This window comes from Stegostoma tigrinum, chromosome 23 (genome assembly GCF_030684315.1).
Source record: "Stegostoma tigrinum isolate sSteTig4 chromosome 23, sSteTig4.hap1, whole genome shotgun sequence".
In the NCBI taxonomy this organism is placed as follows: Eukaryota; Metazoa; Chordata; class Chondrichthyes; order Orectolobiformes; family Stegostomatidae; genus Stegostoma; species Stegostoma tigrinum.
In genome coordinates, this window is record NC_081376.1 from 51,679,787 (window position 1) to 51,699,467 (window position 19,681).

The window sequence follows — 19,681 nt, forward strand, 5'->3', positions numbered from 1 at the left end:
CTCTTGAAATGAAATTAATTTTTGCACATTTGAATACAACAATTGAGGTGTGACCTGAGAAGTGCTTTATTTATTGAAGGAATTCATTCAAAAAAATTGAAGACATGGCAATGAATTGACAACCAAAGCAAGATCATCGATATGCTGCCTTACAAACTTCAAGAGATGCATTATTAATTGATAACACAGTGTGGAGCTGGAGGAACACAGCAGGCCAGGCAGCATCAGAGGAGCAGGAAAGCTGATGTTTTGGGTTGGGACCCTTCCTCAGACTTAGTAATTGAAAATTAATAACGTAATTAATTGAAAGGCTTACTTAGATGGAACTAAAGGAATTTGAGAAGACATAACATATTGAAAATTCAATACAGAATGATCAATTGTGAACAGCAAGTGCCACATCTTCAATCAGCTCTAACTTATTCTGATTAGACATGATTATTGTTTTTAATTAGTCTCAGGAAGAGCACAAACAGATTCTAAAAAACCGACTGGGACATCACATCAGATAAAGCACACTTGATGATCGCCACTCATGAGCATTATTACAACTGGTTACACCATGGTCTTCGACAGCCTGTTCTGCTTATGACACAATGTTTATCTATGCCATTGTGGAATTTAAGATTCATTTTGATCCTAATCTGCACATTGAGCACAAGCAATGTATGACTGCCTTGTGTAATTCAGTGCTGGGGTAGGGTGAGGGGAATGAAAGAGGGTTGGGTTCATGGGTGGAGAGGCCAATCGCTGTTCCTTTCTTTTCTTTAATTCTTCCTAAAAACTACATATCATGTCAAAAGAATATTAAAATTGACTGTGATGTGTCCTTTATACATGCATCATTCTTTACCTATGAAAAATCATCACTGAGCACCTCTTGATTTTGTTTTTTTTTTAAGTCTGCTTTCCTGGATCTACCTTATAATTAAACAGCTCTCTATCTTGTGTGTTTTTTTCCAGTTGTTCATTTATCTTTGTAGTCAGTTTGTAAGTCAATAATTTTGGACTGCTGGTTACCAGAAACGTAGCAGGCTCTCAGAAACCGAATCCTTGATCTAACTACTCCTTCCTAAGAAATACAACTTTCTTGAAAAAAATGGTGGTGGTTCTCAATGTAGACAAATAATGATTGATATTGAGCTCTCTACTTCATTTTTAAAGTAAAAGTTATCTTTAATGGGAAGGAGTGTCAAAGCATAAACAAGGATATTACAGTCACACATACCAAACTTTGGTGGCTGGAGGCCCAAGTTTCCTGTTAACGTTGGTGTCTCTGCAGTTTGACCTTCGGTTTGAACACGATTGCACAATGATATGGGAACTGGAACAGACTGAGCAGGAGGGGCAATATTTGGCCAAATCTTTTTAACATCTACAGCAGGACATCTGGGTGGCTGCAAAAAGATTTAAGAAAGGAAACCAGAGCAACTTTCAGACTGGACAGAAAGCAACCTACTATCAGGCAAACACACAAAATTATTATTCCTTCAACAAGAATATCTAGCGCAAGTTAATTTTTATGTATTTACAAAACCAAGACTACTGCATGCACAGTTTCTGTTTATAATGCAGGTAATTTGCTATGTGTGTTTCGTTAATACGAATTGGCTGTAATGTCATTGATGAATAGTGGATATTGTCTGGATAACGCAAACTTTCTGCTCTCTTGGTTTAGCAATTTCCCTATAACCCAATTTTCTATAGCGTGGGGTCACAAAAGAATGCAACTATCACATTGTAGGAGGACTACCTTTACCTGTAAAGTCAGTTGGTCAAACTTTCAGAAAAGTCCATGTTTGATTACCAACTGCAAACTTCTTGTTTAAAGTTGCAAATCGTAATAACAGATTATATAATGCACTTTCTTTTATTTTCCTAATTTATCCAGTTCTGTACAAAAATGCATTTTTAAGTGTCCCTGCAAAGTTTCCTGAACATAGAGTAATATTTTAGGGCACGATGATTACAGACCAGGGATGGAATTTTTGTTCCCAGGTCCCAATCTGCGGTGAAATGCGGATAGGGAACTCCAACGCTGGTGGTAGTACCTGTAGGGTGATTTTGGAAGAACTGCCAAGCTGAAGACATGAATAATATCCAAAATAGAAGAAGCAGAAGTCTCTAAAAAGGTTACAGTGGGAAAATATCCGATATAAGGAACATTAAAGGGCTGTTATAACTAATTTCAATCCATCAGCAACAGTCCCACAATCATTCTTTGAATTCCCAGACTATGTGCCTTAAAGCACAAACGTTCTGGATTCTGATTTGCAATTTCTGCTCTCAAAAGTGCATATATATCATAAGAAAGACCGAATTAAGCTCACAATGTAATGACCCTTGCAAGATTGAACAGCATGCCATGAATACTCAACTGGTATAATTACTGGACATACGTCAGTTAATTGTAAACTGACGTACATTTTATAATAAAGGGGATTAACTTGGGGCAAGGAGCAAGTGAAATAAAGTTTGTCATAATGCAGTACACATTTTGGGGAAAGTGGGAAAACAAATTAGCTACCACAGTGACTCAGCAGTTAGCACTGCTGTCTCACAGCATAAGGGATTTGGGTTCAATTCCACCCTCAGATGACTGTCTGCATGGAGTTTGCACATTCTCTGGGTGCTCCAGTTTCCTCCCAGTCCAAAGGTTAGGTAAATCAACCAAGCTAAATCACCTGTAATGTCCAGTGTGCAGATTAGGTGGATTAGCCATAGGAGATGTAGTATTATAGGGATGGGGTGGGTGTGGGTGGGACGTACATTGGATGGTTTGTGTGTACCCGATGGGACAAATGGCTTGCTTGCAAACAGTGGGGATTATATAAGAAAGTACTTCAATTTTATATTGTGATTTTAATTATTTGTACTTACAAATATGTAAGGTTTGTGTTTTGGTTGACACTCAAAATGCGGACAGTGAATTTGTTCTATTGGAGGGTCATCTCCCTCCAAAACAGGTATTCCGTTTTGGATACTGTTGGGGGAGACGAATCAGCAGGGGAAGGCAGCAGTAGCCTGGTTCATAGCACCATGGCTGGCTCTGCTGTACAGAAGGTCGGGAAAAAGAGTGGAAGGGCGAAAGTCATTGGGGATTCAATTGTAAAGGGAGTAGATAGGTGGTTCTGCAGTCGAAAACGAGACTCCCAAATGGTATGCTGCCTCCCAGTGCACAGGTCAGGGATGTCTCAGATCAGCTGCAGAACATTCTGAAGGGGGAGGGTGAACAGCCAGTTGTCATGGTGCATATAGGTATCAATGATATAGGTAGAAAATGGGATGAGGTTCTACAAGCAGAATTTAGGGAGTTAGGAGCCAAGTTAAAAAGTAGGACCTCAAAGGTAGTAATCTCAGGACTGCTACCAGTGCCACGTGCTAGTCAGAGCAGAAATGAAAGAATAGCCAGGATGAATGTGTGGCTTGAGAGATGGTGCAGGAGGGAGGGGTTCAGATTTTTGGGACATTGGAACCGGTTCTGGGGAAGGTGGGACTATTACAAATTGGACGGTCGACACCTGGTCCAGACTGGAAACGTCCTTGGGGGTGCTTTTGCTAATGCTGTGAGGGAGGGTTTAAACTAATGTGGCAGGGGGATGGGAACCAAATATTAGACAGAAAAGAGGTAGAAACAAAAGCCTGTAGGGAACTAGATAATCGAGTCAGTGTGACTAAAGGGAATAGTAGTCGGGGAGCAGATGATGAACACAAAGGGACAGGTGGTCTGAAGTGCATTTGTTTTAATGCGAGAAGTGTAGTAGATAAGGCAGATGATCTTAGGGCTTGGATTGGTATCTGAAAATATGATGTTATTGCTATTACTGAGACTTGGTTGAGGGATGGGCATGATTGGCAACTAGTTGTCCCAGGATATCGCTGCTTCAGGCAGGATGGAGATGGAGGTAAAAAGGGTGGAGGAGTTGCATTACTGGTCAAAGACGGTATCACAGCTGTACTGAAGGAGGGCCCCATGGAGGACTCAAGCAGTGAGGAAATATGGATAGAACTCCGAAATGGGAAGGTTGCAGTAATACTGTTGGGGCTGTACTACAGGCCTCCCAACAGCGAACGTGAGACAGAGGTACAAATATGTAAACAGATAATGGAAAGGTGTAGGAGAAACAGGGTGGTGGTGATGGGAGATTTTAATTTTCCCAACATTGACTGGGATTCACTCAGTGTTAGGGGTCAAGATGGAGCAGAATTTGTAACGTGTGTCCAGGAGGGTTTTCTAGAGCAGTATGTATGTAGTCTAACTTAGGAAAGGGCCATACTGGACCTGGTGTTGGGGAATGAACCCGGTCAGGTGGTTGAAATTACAGTAGGGGACTACTTTGGAAATAGCGACCACAATTCCGTAAGTTTTACAATCCTCATGGACAAAGATGGGAGTGGTCCTAAAGGAACAGTTCTAAACTGGGGGAAGGCTGACTATACCAAGATTCGGCAGGATCTGAGGAATGTAGATTGGGAGAAACTGTTTGAAGGTAAATCCACATTTGATATGTGGGAGGCTTTTAAGGAGAGGTTGATTAGCGTTCAGGAGAGACATGTTCCTGTGAAAATGAGGAATAGAAAAGGCAAGATTAGGGAGCCATGGATGACAGGTGAAATTGTGAGATTAACCAAGAGGAAAAAGGAAGCATACATGAGGTCTAGGCAACAGAAGACAGACAAAGCTTTGGAAGAATATGGGGAATGTAGAGTGAATCTGAAACGAGGGATTAAAGAGGGCGAAGAGAGGACATGAGATATTGCTGGCAAACATGGTTAAGGAAAATCCCAAAGCCTTTTATTCATATATAAAGAGCAAGAGGGTAACTAGAGAAAGGATTGGCCCACTCAAGAACAAAGAACGAAAGTTATACGCTGAGTCAGAGAAAATGGGTGACATTCTTGACGAGTACATTGCATTGGTATTCAGCAAGGAGAGGGACTTGACAGATGGTGAAGTTAGGGGTAGATGTTTGCTTACTCTAGGTCAAGTTGACATAAGGAAGGAGGAAGTGTTGGGTATCCTAAAAGACATTAAGGTGGACAAGTCCCCTGGTCCAGATGGGATCTATCCCAGGTTGTTGAGGGAAGCGAGAGAGGAAATAGCCGCGGCCTTAACAGATATCTTCGCAGCATCGTTCGACATGGGTGAGGTCCCGGACGACTGGAGAATTGCTAATGTTGTTCCCTTGTTTAAGAAGGGCAGCAAGGATAATACAGGTAATTATCGACCGGTGAGCCTGACGTCAGTGGTTGGGAAGCTACTGGAGAAGATACTGAGGGATAGGATCTATTCCCATTTGGAAGAAAATGGGCTTATCAGTGATAGGCAACATGGTTTTGTACAGGGAAGGTCCTGCCTAACCAACATAATAGAATTCTTTGAGGACGTGACAAAGTTGATTGATGAGGGAAAGGCTGTAGATGTCATATACATGGACTTCAGTAAGGCGTTTGATAAGGTTCCCCATGGCAGGCTGATGGAGAAAGTGAAGTCACATGGGGTCCAGGGTGTGCTAGCTAGATGGATTTAAAAACTGGCTAGGCAACAGGAGACACAGAGTAGTAGTAGAAGAGAGTTTCTCAAATTGGAGATCTGTGACTAGTGGTGTTCCACAGGGATCTGTGCTGGAATCACTGTTGTTTGTGATATACGTAAATGACTTGGAGGAAGGTGTAGGTGGTCTGGTCAGCAAGTTTGCAGATGACACAAAGATTGGTGGATCAGCAGATAGTGAAGGGGACTGTCAGAGATTACAGCAGAATATAGATAGACTGGAGAGTTGGGCAGATAAATGGCAGATGGCGTTCAATCCGGGAAAATGCGAGGTGATGTATTTTGGAAGATCTAATTCAAGGGCGAACTATACAGGAAATGGAAAAGTCCTATGGAAAATTGATGAACAGAGAGATCTGGGTGTTCAGCTCCATTGTTCCCTGAAGGTGACAACGCAGGTCAATAGGGTGGTCAAAAAGGCATACGGCATGCTTTCCTTCATTGGACAGGGTACTGAGTACAAGAGTTGGCAGGTCATGTTACAGTTGTGTAAGACTTTGGTTCAGCCACATTTAGAGTACTGTATACAGTTCTGGTCGCCACATTACCAAAAGTCCGCGGACGCTTTGGCAAGGGTGCAGAGGAGGTTCACCAGTATGTTGCCTGGTATGGAGGGCACTAGCTATGATGAGAGGTTGAGTAGATTAGGATTATTTTAATCAGCAAGCCGGAGATTGAGGGGAGACCTGATTGAGGTCTACAAAATCATGAGGGGTATAGACAGGGTGGATAGCAAGAAGCTTTTTTCCCCCAGAGTGGGGGACTCAGTTACCAGGGGTCATGAGTTCAAAGTGAGAGGAGGAAAGTTTAAGCGAGATATGCGTGGAAAGTCCTTTACACAGAGGGTGGTGGGTGCCTGGAACGTGTTGCCAGCAGAGGTGGTAGACGCTGACACATTAGCGTCTTTTAAGGTATATCTGGACAGGTACATGGTTGAGCGGGGAGCAAATGGGCACAGGCCCTTTAGATGACAGGTTAGACAGAGGATCTCAATCGGTGCAGGCTTAGAGGGCCGAAGGGCCTGTCACTGTGCTGTAATTTTCTTTTTTCTTCGTTATTAGAAGACCAAATAGTGTTAATGCTTTCTCAGTTACAATTAAGGATTGAGAATGGAGATGAGGTTATGCAGAACAGCAAAAAAAAGTGGAATTTATTGGTCTTGGTGTTACCCTGTGGCTATGCCAAGAGCTATTTCTGTGCCATCACATTTTTTCACTGTGAAGTGTCATTAAAGCATAAAAACACTTCCCTAGTTTCTTGCATGTGGCATAAACAATTTGTGCAATAGAGATTAATCTACCTTTACATAAAGATTAATATATCTCATATAAACTGAATAATCTGCTCATATGTAAATTTGTCAGCTTTTTAAAACTGAATTCAAGCTCCAAAGCTTAAAAACTTGAACTATTTCTAAAAGTTTATGTGTTTACCATTTTAATGTTAAATGAAATAAAATAAAGAAAAATAGATTAATGAAATTATACTAACCTTGTTCAAACAATCATCACGACAATGTGAACCCTTCAGAAACATAGGTGCCGTGTGAAACTGTGAAGAGTTAGTGCAAACATGTGTAGGTTGCTCAGCTTGACTCATATGATCTTCCAAGTGCCCACTAACCCCACCTGCGAGCTCCATGCAGGAAAAACAATTGGATGCATTGTAGTTTTGTGGCATAGGAGTTTGATGCTGCTTGTGGACATTGCTGTGGAAAGGTTGCAGTTGTTTGAAGATATTTCCACAACAAGACAGGCGCTGGGAAAGAGATGGCTGAAGCTGACAACCAGAGACAGCATTCTCTGAATAGGGGCCAGCTAAATGGTCATTAGTTACAGCCACTTTGCATGATTTTGATGAATGTAAAGTAGGCCTCGAGCCTATCTGACATGTGACTGTTCCAGCATTTGTGTGTTCTAAAGCTCCACCATTTACAGAGTGAATGCAACCACCACCATTGGGAGTGTGGGAAGAGCAAGAAGCCTCATTGCCACAATGAGGACAGCAGCTTACTTTTGTGCCAGTCGACTGCTGCTGTTGAAAAGCCTGAATGTCAGAAGGTGGAGCACTTGTAAAGAACCTAGGAATAGAATGTTGGGAGGGAGGTGGAAAGTCCTTCAACTCTAACTTGGGTTTGTTGTTCTCCATGCAATTTTTCTAGAAAAAAAATCCCAAAATACTCAGGGTTAGTATCAAACATTCTGATATAATAATACAAACATACACATCAGGAGAAAACAAGGCTATTCGGCTCTTTTAAGCTTCTCTGTCTTTCAGTAAGATTATAGATCTGTGTTTGTGTTTCGAAATCCACTACTTTCGATTTCACTACCTGACAAGAATCAACCTGCCTCCACCTTAAAAATATTTAATGGTCTTACTTCCACCATTAGAACATAGAACATAGAACAGTACAGCACAGAACAGGCCCTTCAGCCCACAATGTTGTGCCGACCATTGATCCTCATGTATACACCCTCAAATTTCTGTGACCATATACATGTCCAGCAGTCTCTTAAATGACCCCAATGACCTTGCTTCCACAACTGCTGCTGGCAACGCATTCCATGCTCTCACAACTCTCTGCGTAAAGAACCTGCCTCTGACATCCCCTCTATACTTTCCACCAACCAGCTTAAAACTATGACCCCTCGTGCTAGCCATTTCTGCCCTGGGAAATAGTCTCTGGCTATCAACTCTATCTATGCCTCTCATTATCTTGTATACCTCAATTAGGTCCCCTCTCCTCCTCCTTTTCTCCAATGAAAAGAGACCGAGCTCAGTCAACCTCTCTTCATAAGATAAGCCCTCCAGTCCAGGCAGCATCCTGGTAAACCTCCTCTGAACCCTCTCCAAAGCATCCACATCTTTCCTATAATAGGGCGCCCAGAACTGGACGCAGTATTCCAAGTGCGGTCTAACCAAAGTTTTATAGAGCTGCAACAAGATCTCACGACTCTGAAACTCAATCCCCCTGTTAATGAAAGCCAAAACACCATATGCTTTCTTAACAACCCTGTCCACTTGGGTGGCCATTTTAAGGGATCTATGTATCTGCACACCAAGATCCCTCTGTTCCTCCACGCTGCCAAGAATCCTATCCTTAATCCTGTACTCAGCTTTCAAATTCGACCTTCCAAAATGCATCACCTCGCATTTATCCAGGTTGAACTCCATCTGACACCTCTCAGCCCATCTCTGCATCCTGTCAATGTCCCGCTGCAGCCTACAACAGCCCTCTACACTGTCAACGACACCTCCGACCTTTGTGTCGTCTGCAAACTTGCTGACCCATCCTTCAATCCCCTCGTCCAAGTCATTAATAAAAATTACAAACAGTAGAGGCCCAAGGACAGAGCCCTGTGGAACCCCACTCACCACTGACTTCCAGGTAGAATATTTTTCTTCTACTACCACTCGCTGTCTTCTGTTGGCCAGCCAATTCTGTATCTAAGCAGCTAAGTTCCCCTGTATCCCATTCCTCCTGACCTTCTGAATGAGCCTACCATGGGGAACCTTATCATTAATGAGGAAAAGAGTTCCAAAGTTGCACAATCTTCTAAATTTTTTCTCAACTCTGTCCTAACAGGGAGACCTCGATATTTTAAACAATGGCCCCGGCTCTGAACTCACCCAAAATAGGAAAATCCTCTCCATGCCTAAATCTTGTCAAAATCATTGAGAGTCTTATGAACGTCACCCTCATTCTTTGAATGCCAGAGTAAATAAGGTGAACCTACCCATTATTAGTCAGGTACTAGTGTTTACAACATTATGGAAATTATTGTGGATATCCATTTTAATGTGTCTTACTTTATAGATCCAAAAGCAATGAAAAACATTAATCAAATTCACCAATTAAAGTATCATTATGATGTAAATTATATACTGATACAGATGAGTTTCTTTAAGGGTGTTTTGTTTGCTTTCAAGTTTGGCAACAACATTTGTGTACCAATTAACGTGCCTCATTGAGGTTAGCACAGAGATGGTACATATTGTGGAGTGAGAGGCCACAATTAAAGATCAATATTACTGTAAGTTTTCAATTTCTTCCCCTATTTCCAGCCACAGAAATATTAAAGTTCTGATGCTCCAACTGTAGGTAATCCCAAATTACTAATTATTTACCTGTATTGAGCAACATTGATTATGTGAAATAATTACTTTAATCAGAATTGTGAAACAAACTATCTTCTGTACATGCATCCACCTTCAACTAGCAGTGCAGTTACTCAGTAACTTATACGGGAATACACCCTGACGAAAATACCGGTTTCAAATTTCAGCTATTGTACCAGCAGGTAGGTAATGCAATGTGACAATTTACACCGAAAACTTCTATCACAACAACCACAAATACTACATGGAATTCAGCGACAACAACAAACGATTCTAGGTTTCGAAATGCTTTGAAATTCATCTACTAGCATGAAAGATTCAATTGTATTTGTTAAAAAAGAAAATTTGTCACAAGGTGATGAACACTGTTGATAAATGGACAATATCTCTTCATACATGGAGGAGAACACTTAAAATGATAAAACTTCACACATACCTCTGCCATTTTATTGTTGTTGTAAAAGTCATTTCACAATTGAATCAAGTATGTTGAATTTACACAAAATGAACATTAAGCTCTATGTCTATATTTTCTAGAAATGAAATGAAATTAAATTGATACTACTTAATGTGGCAGGTTGCTGTTTTCCTAATAGAGTGGTCAACTTTGAACTAAGCACATTGTATTTGGAAAGCAGAAAAACTTTCTTGGGCTGAATACATTACTTCATAAGTACTTGTATTATTTGTTATAATGTAAGGCATAAAAGGAGATATAAGTTGCAATGAGAATTTACCGTTTTGCTACTGGTCGGTAGTATCTGTTCAACTGTTGAAAAGCAATTGGAGATTTTCCAAAGCCAAGGTTTTGAAACACTGCCATCATTGTCTGGTTGATTCAGCCATCCAACAGGCTTACCACAGAAGGAATTCTCCTTTCTGTTTCCATCCATTATATAATCTTAGATACTTCCTCGGCATCCTCTCATCCGTCCTTCCTTTCATGCTTCCTTCCTGCACTTTAAAAAAAGCAAATTTTGTTTGGAAGGAAACAAGGAAGCAGCTGCACTAGGTTATTATCTTGCATTTAGCTTTCTCCAGCATGCACCAGTTTAAAACCTGCAAGCAAGTCAACATAATTTGATTAACTTCTTTACATTAATATTACCATAAAGCAAGTAGCTAGTCGAACATTACATGAATGCACACAAAAGAGCAGTGAGACAAATCAGACTTTCTTCAATTCAGTCAATAATCTTGGGATATTCAGATCATTCTACCATCCAACAAGACATAGCTTTTCACATAGTTTGAAGTAGTAAATAAAATTAGTGAGATCACTACATTTACTCGTGTGTGTCTGTAAAGCTGTTAGATTGTTTTTAAGCTGGACACATTCAGGGTATACTTAATATTAGGTTTGAGATTCTGCAAAGCATGACACACAGTCTTTCTGTGAACTTTATTATAAGGTGCAAGCAGATCATACATTAGCAGCCTGAGAGATACCAGTAGTTACCAATCTGAGTCAACTAAAACTCATGCACACTGGAGCTGCTCACAGGACTAAAAGCACAAACATTACAAGAATTGTACTGCAGTGGTACTAAAACTACCACAGGCCAGAAGGCTTGGATTCAAGTCCCAGCTTGTCCACAGCTATGTCATAACATCTTTGAATAAGTCAATTAAAATATGAAAATATATCTACATCAGCATTGGCACATTTCGTTCCAGCCCCAAAAAATTCATGGGACGAATCCTGTACAAGGCAAAACTAAAACTAACAAATATATCTCTGTCCAGAGGGCACTCATTCAAACAAACATGCTCTCTGTCTCAGTTATCTCTCTAATGATCATAATAGAACATAGAACATAGAACATAGAACAGTACAGCACAGAACAGGCCCTTCAGCCCACAATGTTGTGCCGACCATTGATCCTTATGTATGCACCCTCAAATTTCTGTGACCATATACATGTCCAGCAGTCTCTTAAATGACCCCAATGACCTTGCTTCCACAACTGCTGCTGGCAACGCATTCCATGCTCTCACAACTCTCTGCGTAAAGAACCTGCCTCTGACATCCCCTCTATACTTTCCACCAACCAGCTTAAAACTATGACCCCTCGTGCTAGCCATTTCTGCCCTGGGAAATAGTCTCTGGCTATCAACTCTATCTATGCCTCTCAATATCTTGTATACCTCAATTAGGTCCCCTCTCCTCCTCCTTTTCTCCAATGAAAAGAGACCGAGCTCAGTCAACCTCTCTTCATAAGATAAGTCCTCCAGTCCAGGCAGCATCCTGGTAAACCTCCTCTGAACCCTCTCCAAAGCATCCACATCTTTCCTATAATAGGGCGCCCAGAACTGGACGCAGTATTCCAAGTGCGGTCTAACCAAAGTTTTATAGAGCTGCAACAAGATCTCACGACTCTTAAACTCAATCCCCCTGTTAATGAAAGCCAAAACACCATATGCTTTCTTAACAACCCTGTCCACTTGGGTGGCCATTTTAAGGGATCTATGTATCTGCACACCAAGATCCCTCTGTTCCTCCACGCTGCCAAGAATCCTATCCTTAATCCTGTACTCAGCTTTCAAATTCGACCTTCCAAAATGCATCACCTCGCATTTATCCAGGTTGAACTCCATCTGACACCTCTCAGCCCATCTCTGCATTCTGTCAATGTCCCGCTGCAGCCTACAACAGCCCTCTACACTGTCAACGACACCTCCGACCTTTGTGTCGTCTGCAAACTTGCTGACCCATCCTTCAATCCCCTCATCCAAGTCATTAATAAAAATTACAAACAGTAGAGGCCCAAGGACAGAGCCCTGTGGAACCCCACTCACCACTGACTTCCAGGCAGAATATTTTTCTTCTACTACCACTCGCTGTCTTCTGTTGGCCAGCCAATTCTGTATCCAAGCAGCTAAGTTCCCCTGTATCCCATTCCTCCTGACCTTCTGAATGAGCCTACCATGGGGAACCTTATCAAATGCCTTACTGAAGTCCATATACACCACATCCACAGCTCGACCCTAACAAACTTTTCTAGTCACATCCTCAAAAAACTCGATAAGGTTTGTAAGGCATGACCTAATGAGGTCAGCCAGGTGGATCTCATAGAATATGAGCTCCCTGGTTGGGGCTCTTAACCTGGTCCAATCAGGGAGTCCTGGCTACAGACATAACTGGTGTCTTAGAGGTTTGGGTCACTCTGAGAATGCTGGACCAGTGTCAAATATAATGTATGTGTGAGTAAAGGGTATCTTGGTGACAGATACTGGCCTCTTGGAGCTATCTCAATCTCGTCACTGACAAGATTGGCAGTTAAGATCTTATCAGTCTAAATTTGATAGATTCTTCTGTATTAAATATTTTAATGCTTTACTTGGAACTAAATCTTGCTTGACATGAATAGAAAATTGTATTTACTGCTAAACTTTATACAGAAATCCATTGTTACAGCGTATGCTGTAGTTGTAAATATAATTGTCAACCTTAACATAGATACCAGTAAGCAAAAGATTCAATTATTCAAATGTATCTTTCATTGCTATCAGTAACAAGATTGTTGGGTACCTTTCAAAATAATCCCCCAAACTTTTAATTTGCTGCAAATATGATGCATTTAAAGGAATAAATTAGATTTTACAACTAAGACCTCCATGTGGGTATAACTAAAATTTTATACAATCAGCCGAGTGATCGTTTGTCCAGAGTATCTGATATCAATTTTGCTTTCAAGGAAAATTACTGCAGCTGGGCAAGGGGTGGGAAGAATGGGAGGAACCTGTATTTTTGAAAGATCATGGAAGAATTTTGAAAGAGGTTTCACAGAAACATAAAAATAATGTGGATGATATTATTAGGAGACAGTCAACGAACCACAAGTTGTTTCACCAAAGATGCAATTTAAGAAAGAATGAACATATGAAGAGTGACTAAATTATTTTGATACATCAGCTGAACCTCTGTATAATCAAAAATATCACTTGCACTTTCATCCACATCAATCAATTTGAAGACTTAGACAAAAATGATTTAAGATCTACTATTGTATCATATAGTTTATAAAATGGCTAGCTATACAGTCATCTTTGAAACTGAACGCTACTGATGCAGGGTGAACTTCATAGACTGTGATATTTTATTATGAAACTGGGTCATACCACACTAAATGGAAATCAAATAGTGTTGTGCAGTTGTTATCCAAGAATTCGATTTGTGATTTGTTGCTATTTCTATTACTTTTGACTACGAACAAATTTAAAAACCAATTACTGAAATGCCAAATTATGTCTTCTTGTCTTCAATATTTATAAGATAGCCTCCAGATGCGATGGTACTTCAACAAAACTGCATTCTTATCAATGTTCAAATTGACTGGGTCTGTTTAGTACCATGTTTTATGTGGGATAATCAAGGATAAGGAATCAGAAGTAAAATTACAGGTACAACTTCAGAATTCAACAATTCTTACGTCGTGTCATTAGAAGCCTCCTCTCCAAATGAAGCTGACCTAATAAAAATTAATAACAATTGTGGTAAATGAAACAGTCTAAAATATCTAACAGCTAACAACATTCTTAACCGAATTTCATGATCTTTATTTCTTGAATTTCCACTTTATGTGACAATGATTGCTAAGGTCAGTTATGATGGATGAGGATCAGAATTCCTTTGAGATTCAGAGTGTGGACAAACAGAGTTCAGTTCAGACCCTGACAGGCTTTGGAATATTCTTTTTGCTAATCTCACCTCGTTTCAGATCATACCAAGCAGGTGCATACTTTGATGCCAGGACTGATGGAAGATTGCTTAACTTTTCCCATATGAGGTTCAAGACAAAAGTTGAGACAATGCTACATCAGAAATTTGCTTTATATTGACGATGCTGCACTAGCACTCCCTAAGAAATACCTCCAGCGGCAAACTCCATCACACCTTATGCTAGTTTGACCATCAGCAACAGGAAGACAAATGCCACGGCTTTGGGTGTTGCCACACCACCTTCTGTCCATGTGTCACTGCAAGTTGTTGACAGCTTCACAATCACCAACAACCCTGACACTTGCTGATGTAATCAACATCAATGCAGAAGCTGCAGTTGTTCTGTCCAACTTGAGAGAACACCAAGCTGTGAACTCACTAAGCAAAATATCAGGACACTTTTTTACACTAGCGAGAACTAGACAACATATGCTAGCAAGGTGAAAGGGATAAACAGTTTCCATTCTCAATATCACAGATGTGTTCTTGGCATTTCTTGTTAAGACAAGGTCATCAACTCAGAAGCCCAGGAATGTGCTAATTCAGCATACATACATTCACTGCTAATCAAAAATGTATATTAATGTTCATCAGATGAGTCAGCAGTATACCCAAGGACCTTCTGTGTGGTGAACTGGCCACCAGATAATGACCTCCTGAGTGACTCCACTTTAAACACACCTACAAATGTGATATGATATGAAGGTGGTGGATGCTGGCGCCATTTGGAATGCTGTTGTCAGCCACAGCTTTTGGACATTTAACCATTATGAAGGGCACTAGAACAGGCAAGAAGAAATTAAAAGCTTAGCTTGCTGGGCTTAAACTTGAGCTTTAAGTAATTAAATATAGGAAAGCTTGGGAGCAGGAGGAGCAGGAAGGGAGGGGTAAAACACATGAAAATGTTTATAAATGATTAAATTACAAAAGGTACTTTGGTGCAAGATAAAATAAGTAAAGAAGCAAAAGATATGCAAAGATAGATTTTTTAATTAATTTGTTTAGTAATGCTTTGTCACACCTCTGAAGCAGATGACACTTGAATACAGGTCTCCTGGCTCAAGGGTACAGACATTACCACTGTGCCACAGAAGCTCTTAAGAAAGGCAGTAGGGAAGAACAGCTGCCATCAAAAATAACAGTGGCCAAGGTTATGATCTGATATTGTGAGCTTAACATTGTGCCTGGAAGACGGCAAAGTGCCTGAACAAAGACGAGCCATTGGTTCTCAAGCTTACATTGAGCTTCAAAGGAACAGCACAGAAAACTGAAGAAAGAGAAGTTTGACTGGAGAATTAAAATGGCTATCCAACTTACTTAGTTTCTGAGCTATTATATTTTTGGGCATCTGAGCTGTGGGGAGAGATTGAGAAGTTCATGATGGTTTATTCCAAATGAGGAGATTCAGGAGCCCTTACACTAAGTTTTTTTAAAGAAACTATTCAAATAGTACATCAAAAACTGTTCAAAGTTGACATAAATTCCAGACTAGTGGACAAAAGTTCAGAAAAGGAAAGACGTGCTAATTTATTGCTAAAGTGGTAAACATGTGGAGTGAAAGGCCAACAGCAGTAGTTAAGACAGATAGTCAAAGTAAAAACAAACTAGTTATAAATGCTTGTGCATTTAAGGGAGTGGGCTATTTTCTCCTATTTCCCATTCAAATAATTCTCTTGGGGGACCAGGCAGCCACTGATCTGATAAAAACAAAATTTTGTAGATACTGGAAATCTTGAAAAAAAAAACAGAAAATCATGGAGAAACTCTCTGAAGAGTATTAATATTTCACGTTTTGGGTTCTAAAGAACAAAGAACAATACAGCACAGGATCAAGCCTTTTGGCCCTCCAGGCCTGCACTAAAACATTTTGCCCTTCTATAGTAAAGCTATCTGCACTTACAGGACCCATATCCCTCAGTTCCCTTCCTAATCACGTACTCATCCAAGTGCTTCTCGAATGCTGCTACTGTGTCTGCTTCCACCAGCTCCTCTGGCAGCTCATTCCAGGCACTCACCACCCTGTGAGAAAAACCTGCTTCACATATCTCTTAAGCCCCACTACCCCACCACACCTTGAACCCACGTCCTCTGGTAACTGGCCCTTCCTGTCTATCCTTGCCACTGACAATGTTATAAACTTCTATCAGGTCGTCCTGCAACCCCCCATGTTCCGATAAAAACAAACCCAGTTTCCCCGACCTTTCTTCATGGCTAAAATTCCCCCAGACCAGGCAACATCCTGGTAAACCTTTTCTGTACCCTCTCCAAAGCATCCACATCCTTCTGGTAGTGTGGTGACCAGAACTGTATGCAATATTCCAAGTGTGGCCTGACTGAAGTTCTATAAAGCTGCAGCATAACCTGCCTATCTTTATACTCAATGCCCATTCCAATAAAGGCAAGTACGCCTCGTGCCACTTTTTACTACCTTACCTACATGTGCTGCCATCTTCAGCAATCAGGAGACCAGCACCCCCAGATCCCACTGCATATGAATATACCTAAGGATTCTGCCATTCACAGTATAGTTTCCACTTGTACTTGACCTTCTAAAATGCATCTTTGTCCTGATTAAATTCCATCTGCTGTTTTTATGCCCATGGCTCCACCAGATCTATATTCTGCTGTATCCTCTGACAATCTTACCACCTGCGACTCCACCAATCTTTGTGCTGTCCACAAACTTACTATTTGGACCAGCCACATTTTCCTCCAAATCATTTATGTAGATTGAACAGTCCTATCAGTCTCAAAGCGTTAAGTGCATGCACTGTGGTCTGGAGCTATGGATTGTGATAATTTGACACTACAATGATCTGTTCATCACATGGGTAACCAGGAATCTCTCCTGCTCACTAGTGGCGTGTGTTAGAAGGAGTTGCAAGTTTTTTTGGTTCATTTGTCTTGTAATGGAGATTCTGGCACGAGGCGGGATGCGATACATTGCACCACAGGACCTTAATTTTAATCCATCTATTACCATTCAATTTATTTTATTTGCATTCAAATTTGAATTAGTAAAAATCTATCATATATAATACATTTAATTGCTCAGATTATGCTAATCAAATACATTGGATCACTTCAGATACGATACAACTTTATCAACTTTGGAGGGGATGGCAGTGCAGTGGTAATTTCACTGGGCTAGTAATCCTGAGTTCCAGACAAATGGTCTTGGGACACAATTTGAACCCCACCATTGCAGAAACTGAATTTTTTTATGAAGGGTTCTTGTGGCACAGTGGTAGTGTCCTTATCTCTGAGTCAGATGGCCCAGATTCACAAGGTTTGTAATAACATCTCTAAAAATATTGAACAGAAAACTGTGTACAACTTGGTCCTCTTGAGGCATAGTAATAGCGGCAGTGGCTCTCCAGACCAAAAGACCTGGGTTCAAGTCCCAACTGATGCAGAAGTGTGTGAGAACAGGTTGTACAAAATATCTACAACCTTATCCCCATTTTAGTGATTACAACCACCTGGTTGCCTACTGTTGAATATTAAAGCAAATTCTGGTAGTTTTGAGGTACTTTTACTAAGTTTTTTTTCCTGCAGGTTCTTTGAAGTACAATTCCAAAGAAGACCAGAAAGAACTGCGGACGCTGTAAAATCAGGAACAAAAACCAAGTTGCTGGAAAAGCTCAACAGATCTGGCAGCATCTGTGAAGGAAAATCCAGTTGATGTTTCAGGTCTGCCGACCATTCCTCAGAACTGATGTTGGCTGGGGAAACGTCAGTTTATATGCAGAATAAAGGGAGGGGGGGTGGGGTAGGCTGTAAATGATAGGATAGACCCTAAAGAGGGAGAAGAGCAGTTGGACGGACAAAGTTGATAACGAGATCAACTCTTTGCCCAACTGCTCTTCTCTCTCTTTAGGCTCTATCCTTTCGTCTACTACCTACTCCACCCCCCCCTTTATTCTGCATATAAACTGACATTTTCCCAGCCAACATCTGTTCTGAGTAAGGGTCACTAGACCCAAAAACATTAATTCTTTTTTTTCCCTTCACGGGTGCTGCCAGACCTGCTGAGCTTTTCCAGCAACTTTGTTTTTGTTACTCTCTGCTTCTTTGGCCAATATTCATTGATAAGCCTCGACACTGGTGCTGACTCGTTATGCAACTACATAAGGCACCACTAATGAGTCTGATGCTGTCCTGATCAGAGTTCCACACACACGTGCAGTACAGATCACCAAACAATGATCAGAAGAAACAACCTGATCAACTTTCTTTCTCTCATACAAGGGAAAATCCACAAATTCAACAAAGATTTGCAATCAAGCCCAGGGTGTGCTCAATTTCAAAGGTCAAGGGGTGACAAATCAGAGAAATCAAAGAAAAACCAGTGTTTTGGCAAGTGATAAGGCTGGAAATATCTGTGATAACCTCAATAAATGATACTTGTAAAAGATATGACTCAAAGCAAAGATGGACTTGTACAGGATTTTAACATCTGAGAGAGAAAACAAATCTCTGGACTTGCGCAATCAGTTTTGTAAGGAGGACAGAGGGGAGGCATAGCTGGTCAAAATTTGTTGCTGGGATTACAGATGGAAGATTAAACCACTGCCACTCAAAGAAAAGTGTTGTTTAAAAAAGAAACAACATCTTTTCGATGGCTGAAGTAAACAAAGCAACATGGGGCTCTGATCTGCATCAATCCCTGTGGGTGGGGGCTGCGATAAAACCTTTGGCAATACGAGAAGCGCTGCCAAACCTGCGTTATTAAAATTAAATACCAGGGACGGTGGGTTTTAAATTTTAAAATGGACCTTCACCGACGGGAACCGAAAGCAAAACCTTTGACGCAGAAACATTTTGTTCACTTCCCCACCCCAGGTAATTCTGTAGAAGGAGGCTCGGGCTCGCACATCCCCATCAACGTTGTGATGATTCTCCGGGTGGTCGGGATGTCGAAGGGAGGGCGTATAGTGAGACCCTTACCTGCCTCATCCGCCCGCCACCGCTCGCTGCCTTCGCTTCCTCCCGCCTCCGCCTCCGCCTCCCAACCGTCTGCCGAAAAGCGGAACCGCTGTCGCAAAGAGCGGCGGTGGGGTTTCCCAGCCTGAGTGCCAGGGGCCTCGGGGGACGGTTGGTCGGAGCGCGAGAGCCGGAGCAAGTACCACCCAACGCCCACCGTAAAGAGAGGGGGCAAAGAAACAGGGAGTAACGGGGGAGGGAGGGAGAGCTGCACCCAGAAGGTTGGCAGTGCCCAGAAAGCAGCAGGAGAGGACGTGGAGCGTCAGGGGGAGGATAGAGTTTTGAGTGTGTGAGGA

At 41.3% G+C, this 19,681-nt stretch overlaps 1 protein-coding gene across 6 annotated transcripts in view; it reads right to left on the reverse strand.

Moving 5' to 3' along the window:
• The window catches only part of LOC125462121 (meiosis regulator and mRNA stability factor 1), a 57,976-nt gene extending 38,500 nt beyond the window's left edge, over positions 1-19,476 (reverse strand). For 3 of the 6 annotated variants that reach the window (XM_059654189.1, XM_059654187.1, XM_059654184.1), the window contains exons 1-4: positions 19,350-19,476; positions 10,414-10,635; positions 7,046-7,711; positions 1,229-1,397 (exon numbers count right to left, since the gene is read on the reverse strand). In XM_059654189.1, coding sequence (XP_059510172.1) covers positions 1,229-1,397; positions 7,046-7,711; positions 10,414-10,569 — 991 coding nt within the window. In that variant the 5' untranslated portion in view covers positions 10,570-10,635; positions 19,350-19,476. Of the gene's footprint in view, positions 1-1,228; positions 1,398-7,045; positions 7,712-10,413; positions 10,636-14,109; positions 14,129-19,349 lie in introns of those variants that run through there. The other 3 variants (XM_059654188.1, XM_059654185.1, XM_059654186.1) reach the window with 3 other exon arrangements.
• Positions 19,477-19,681: the final 205 nt, after the last annotated feature.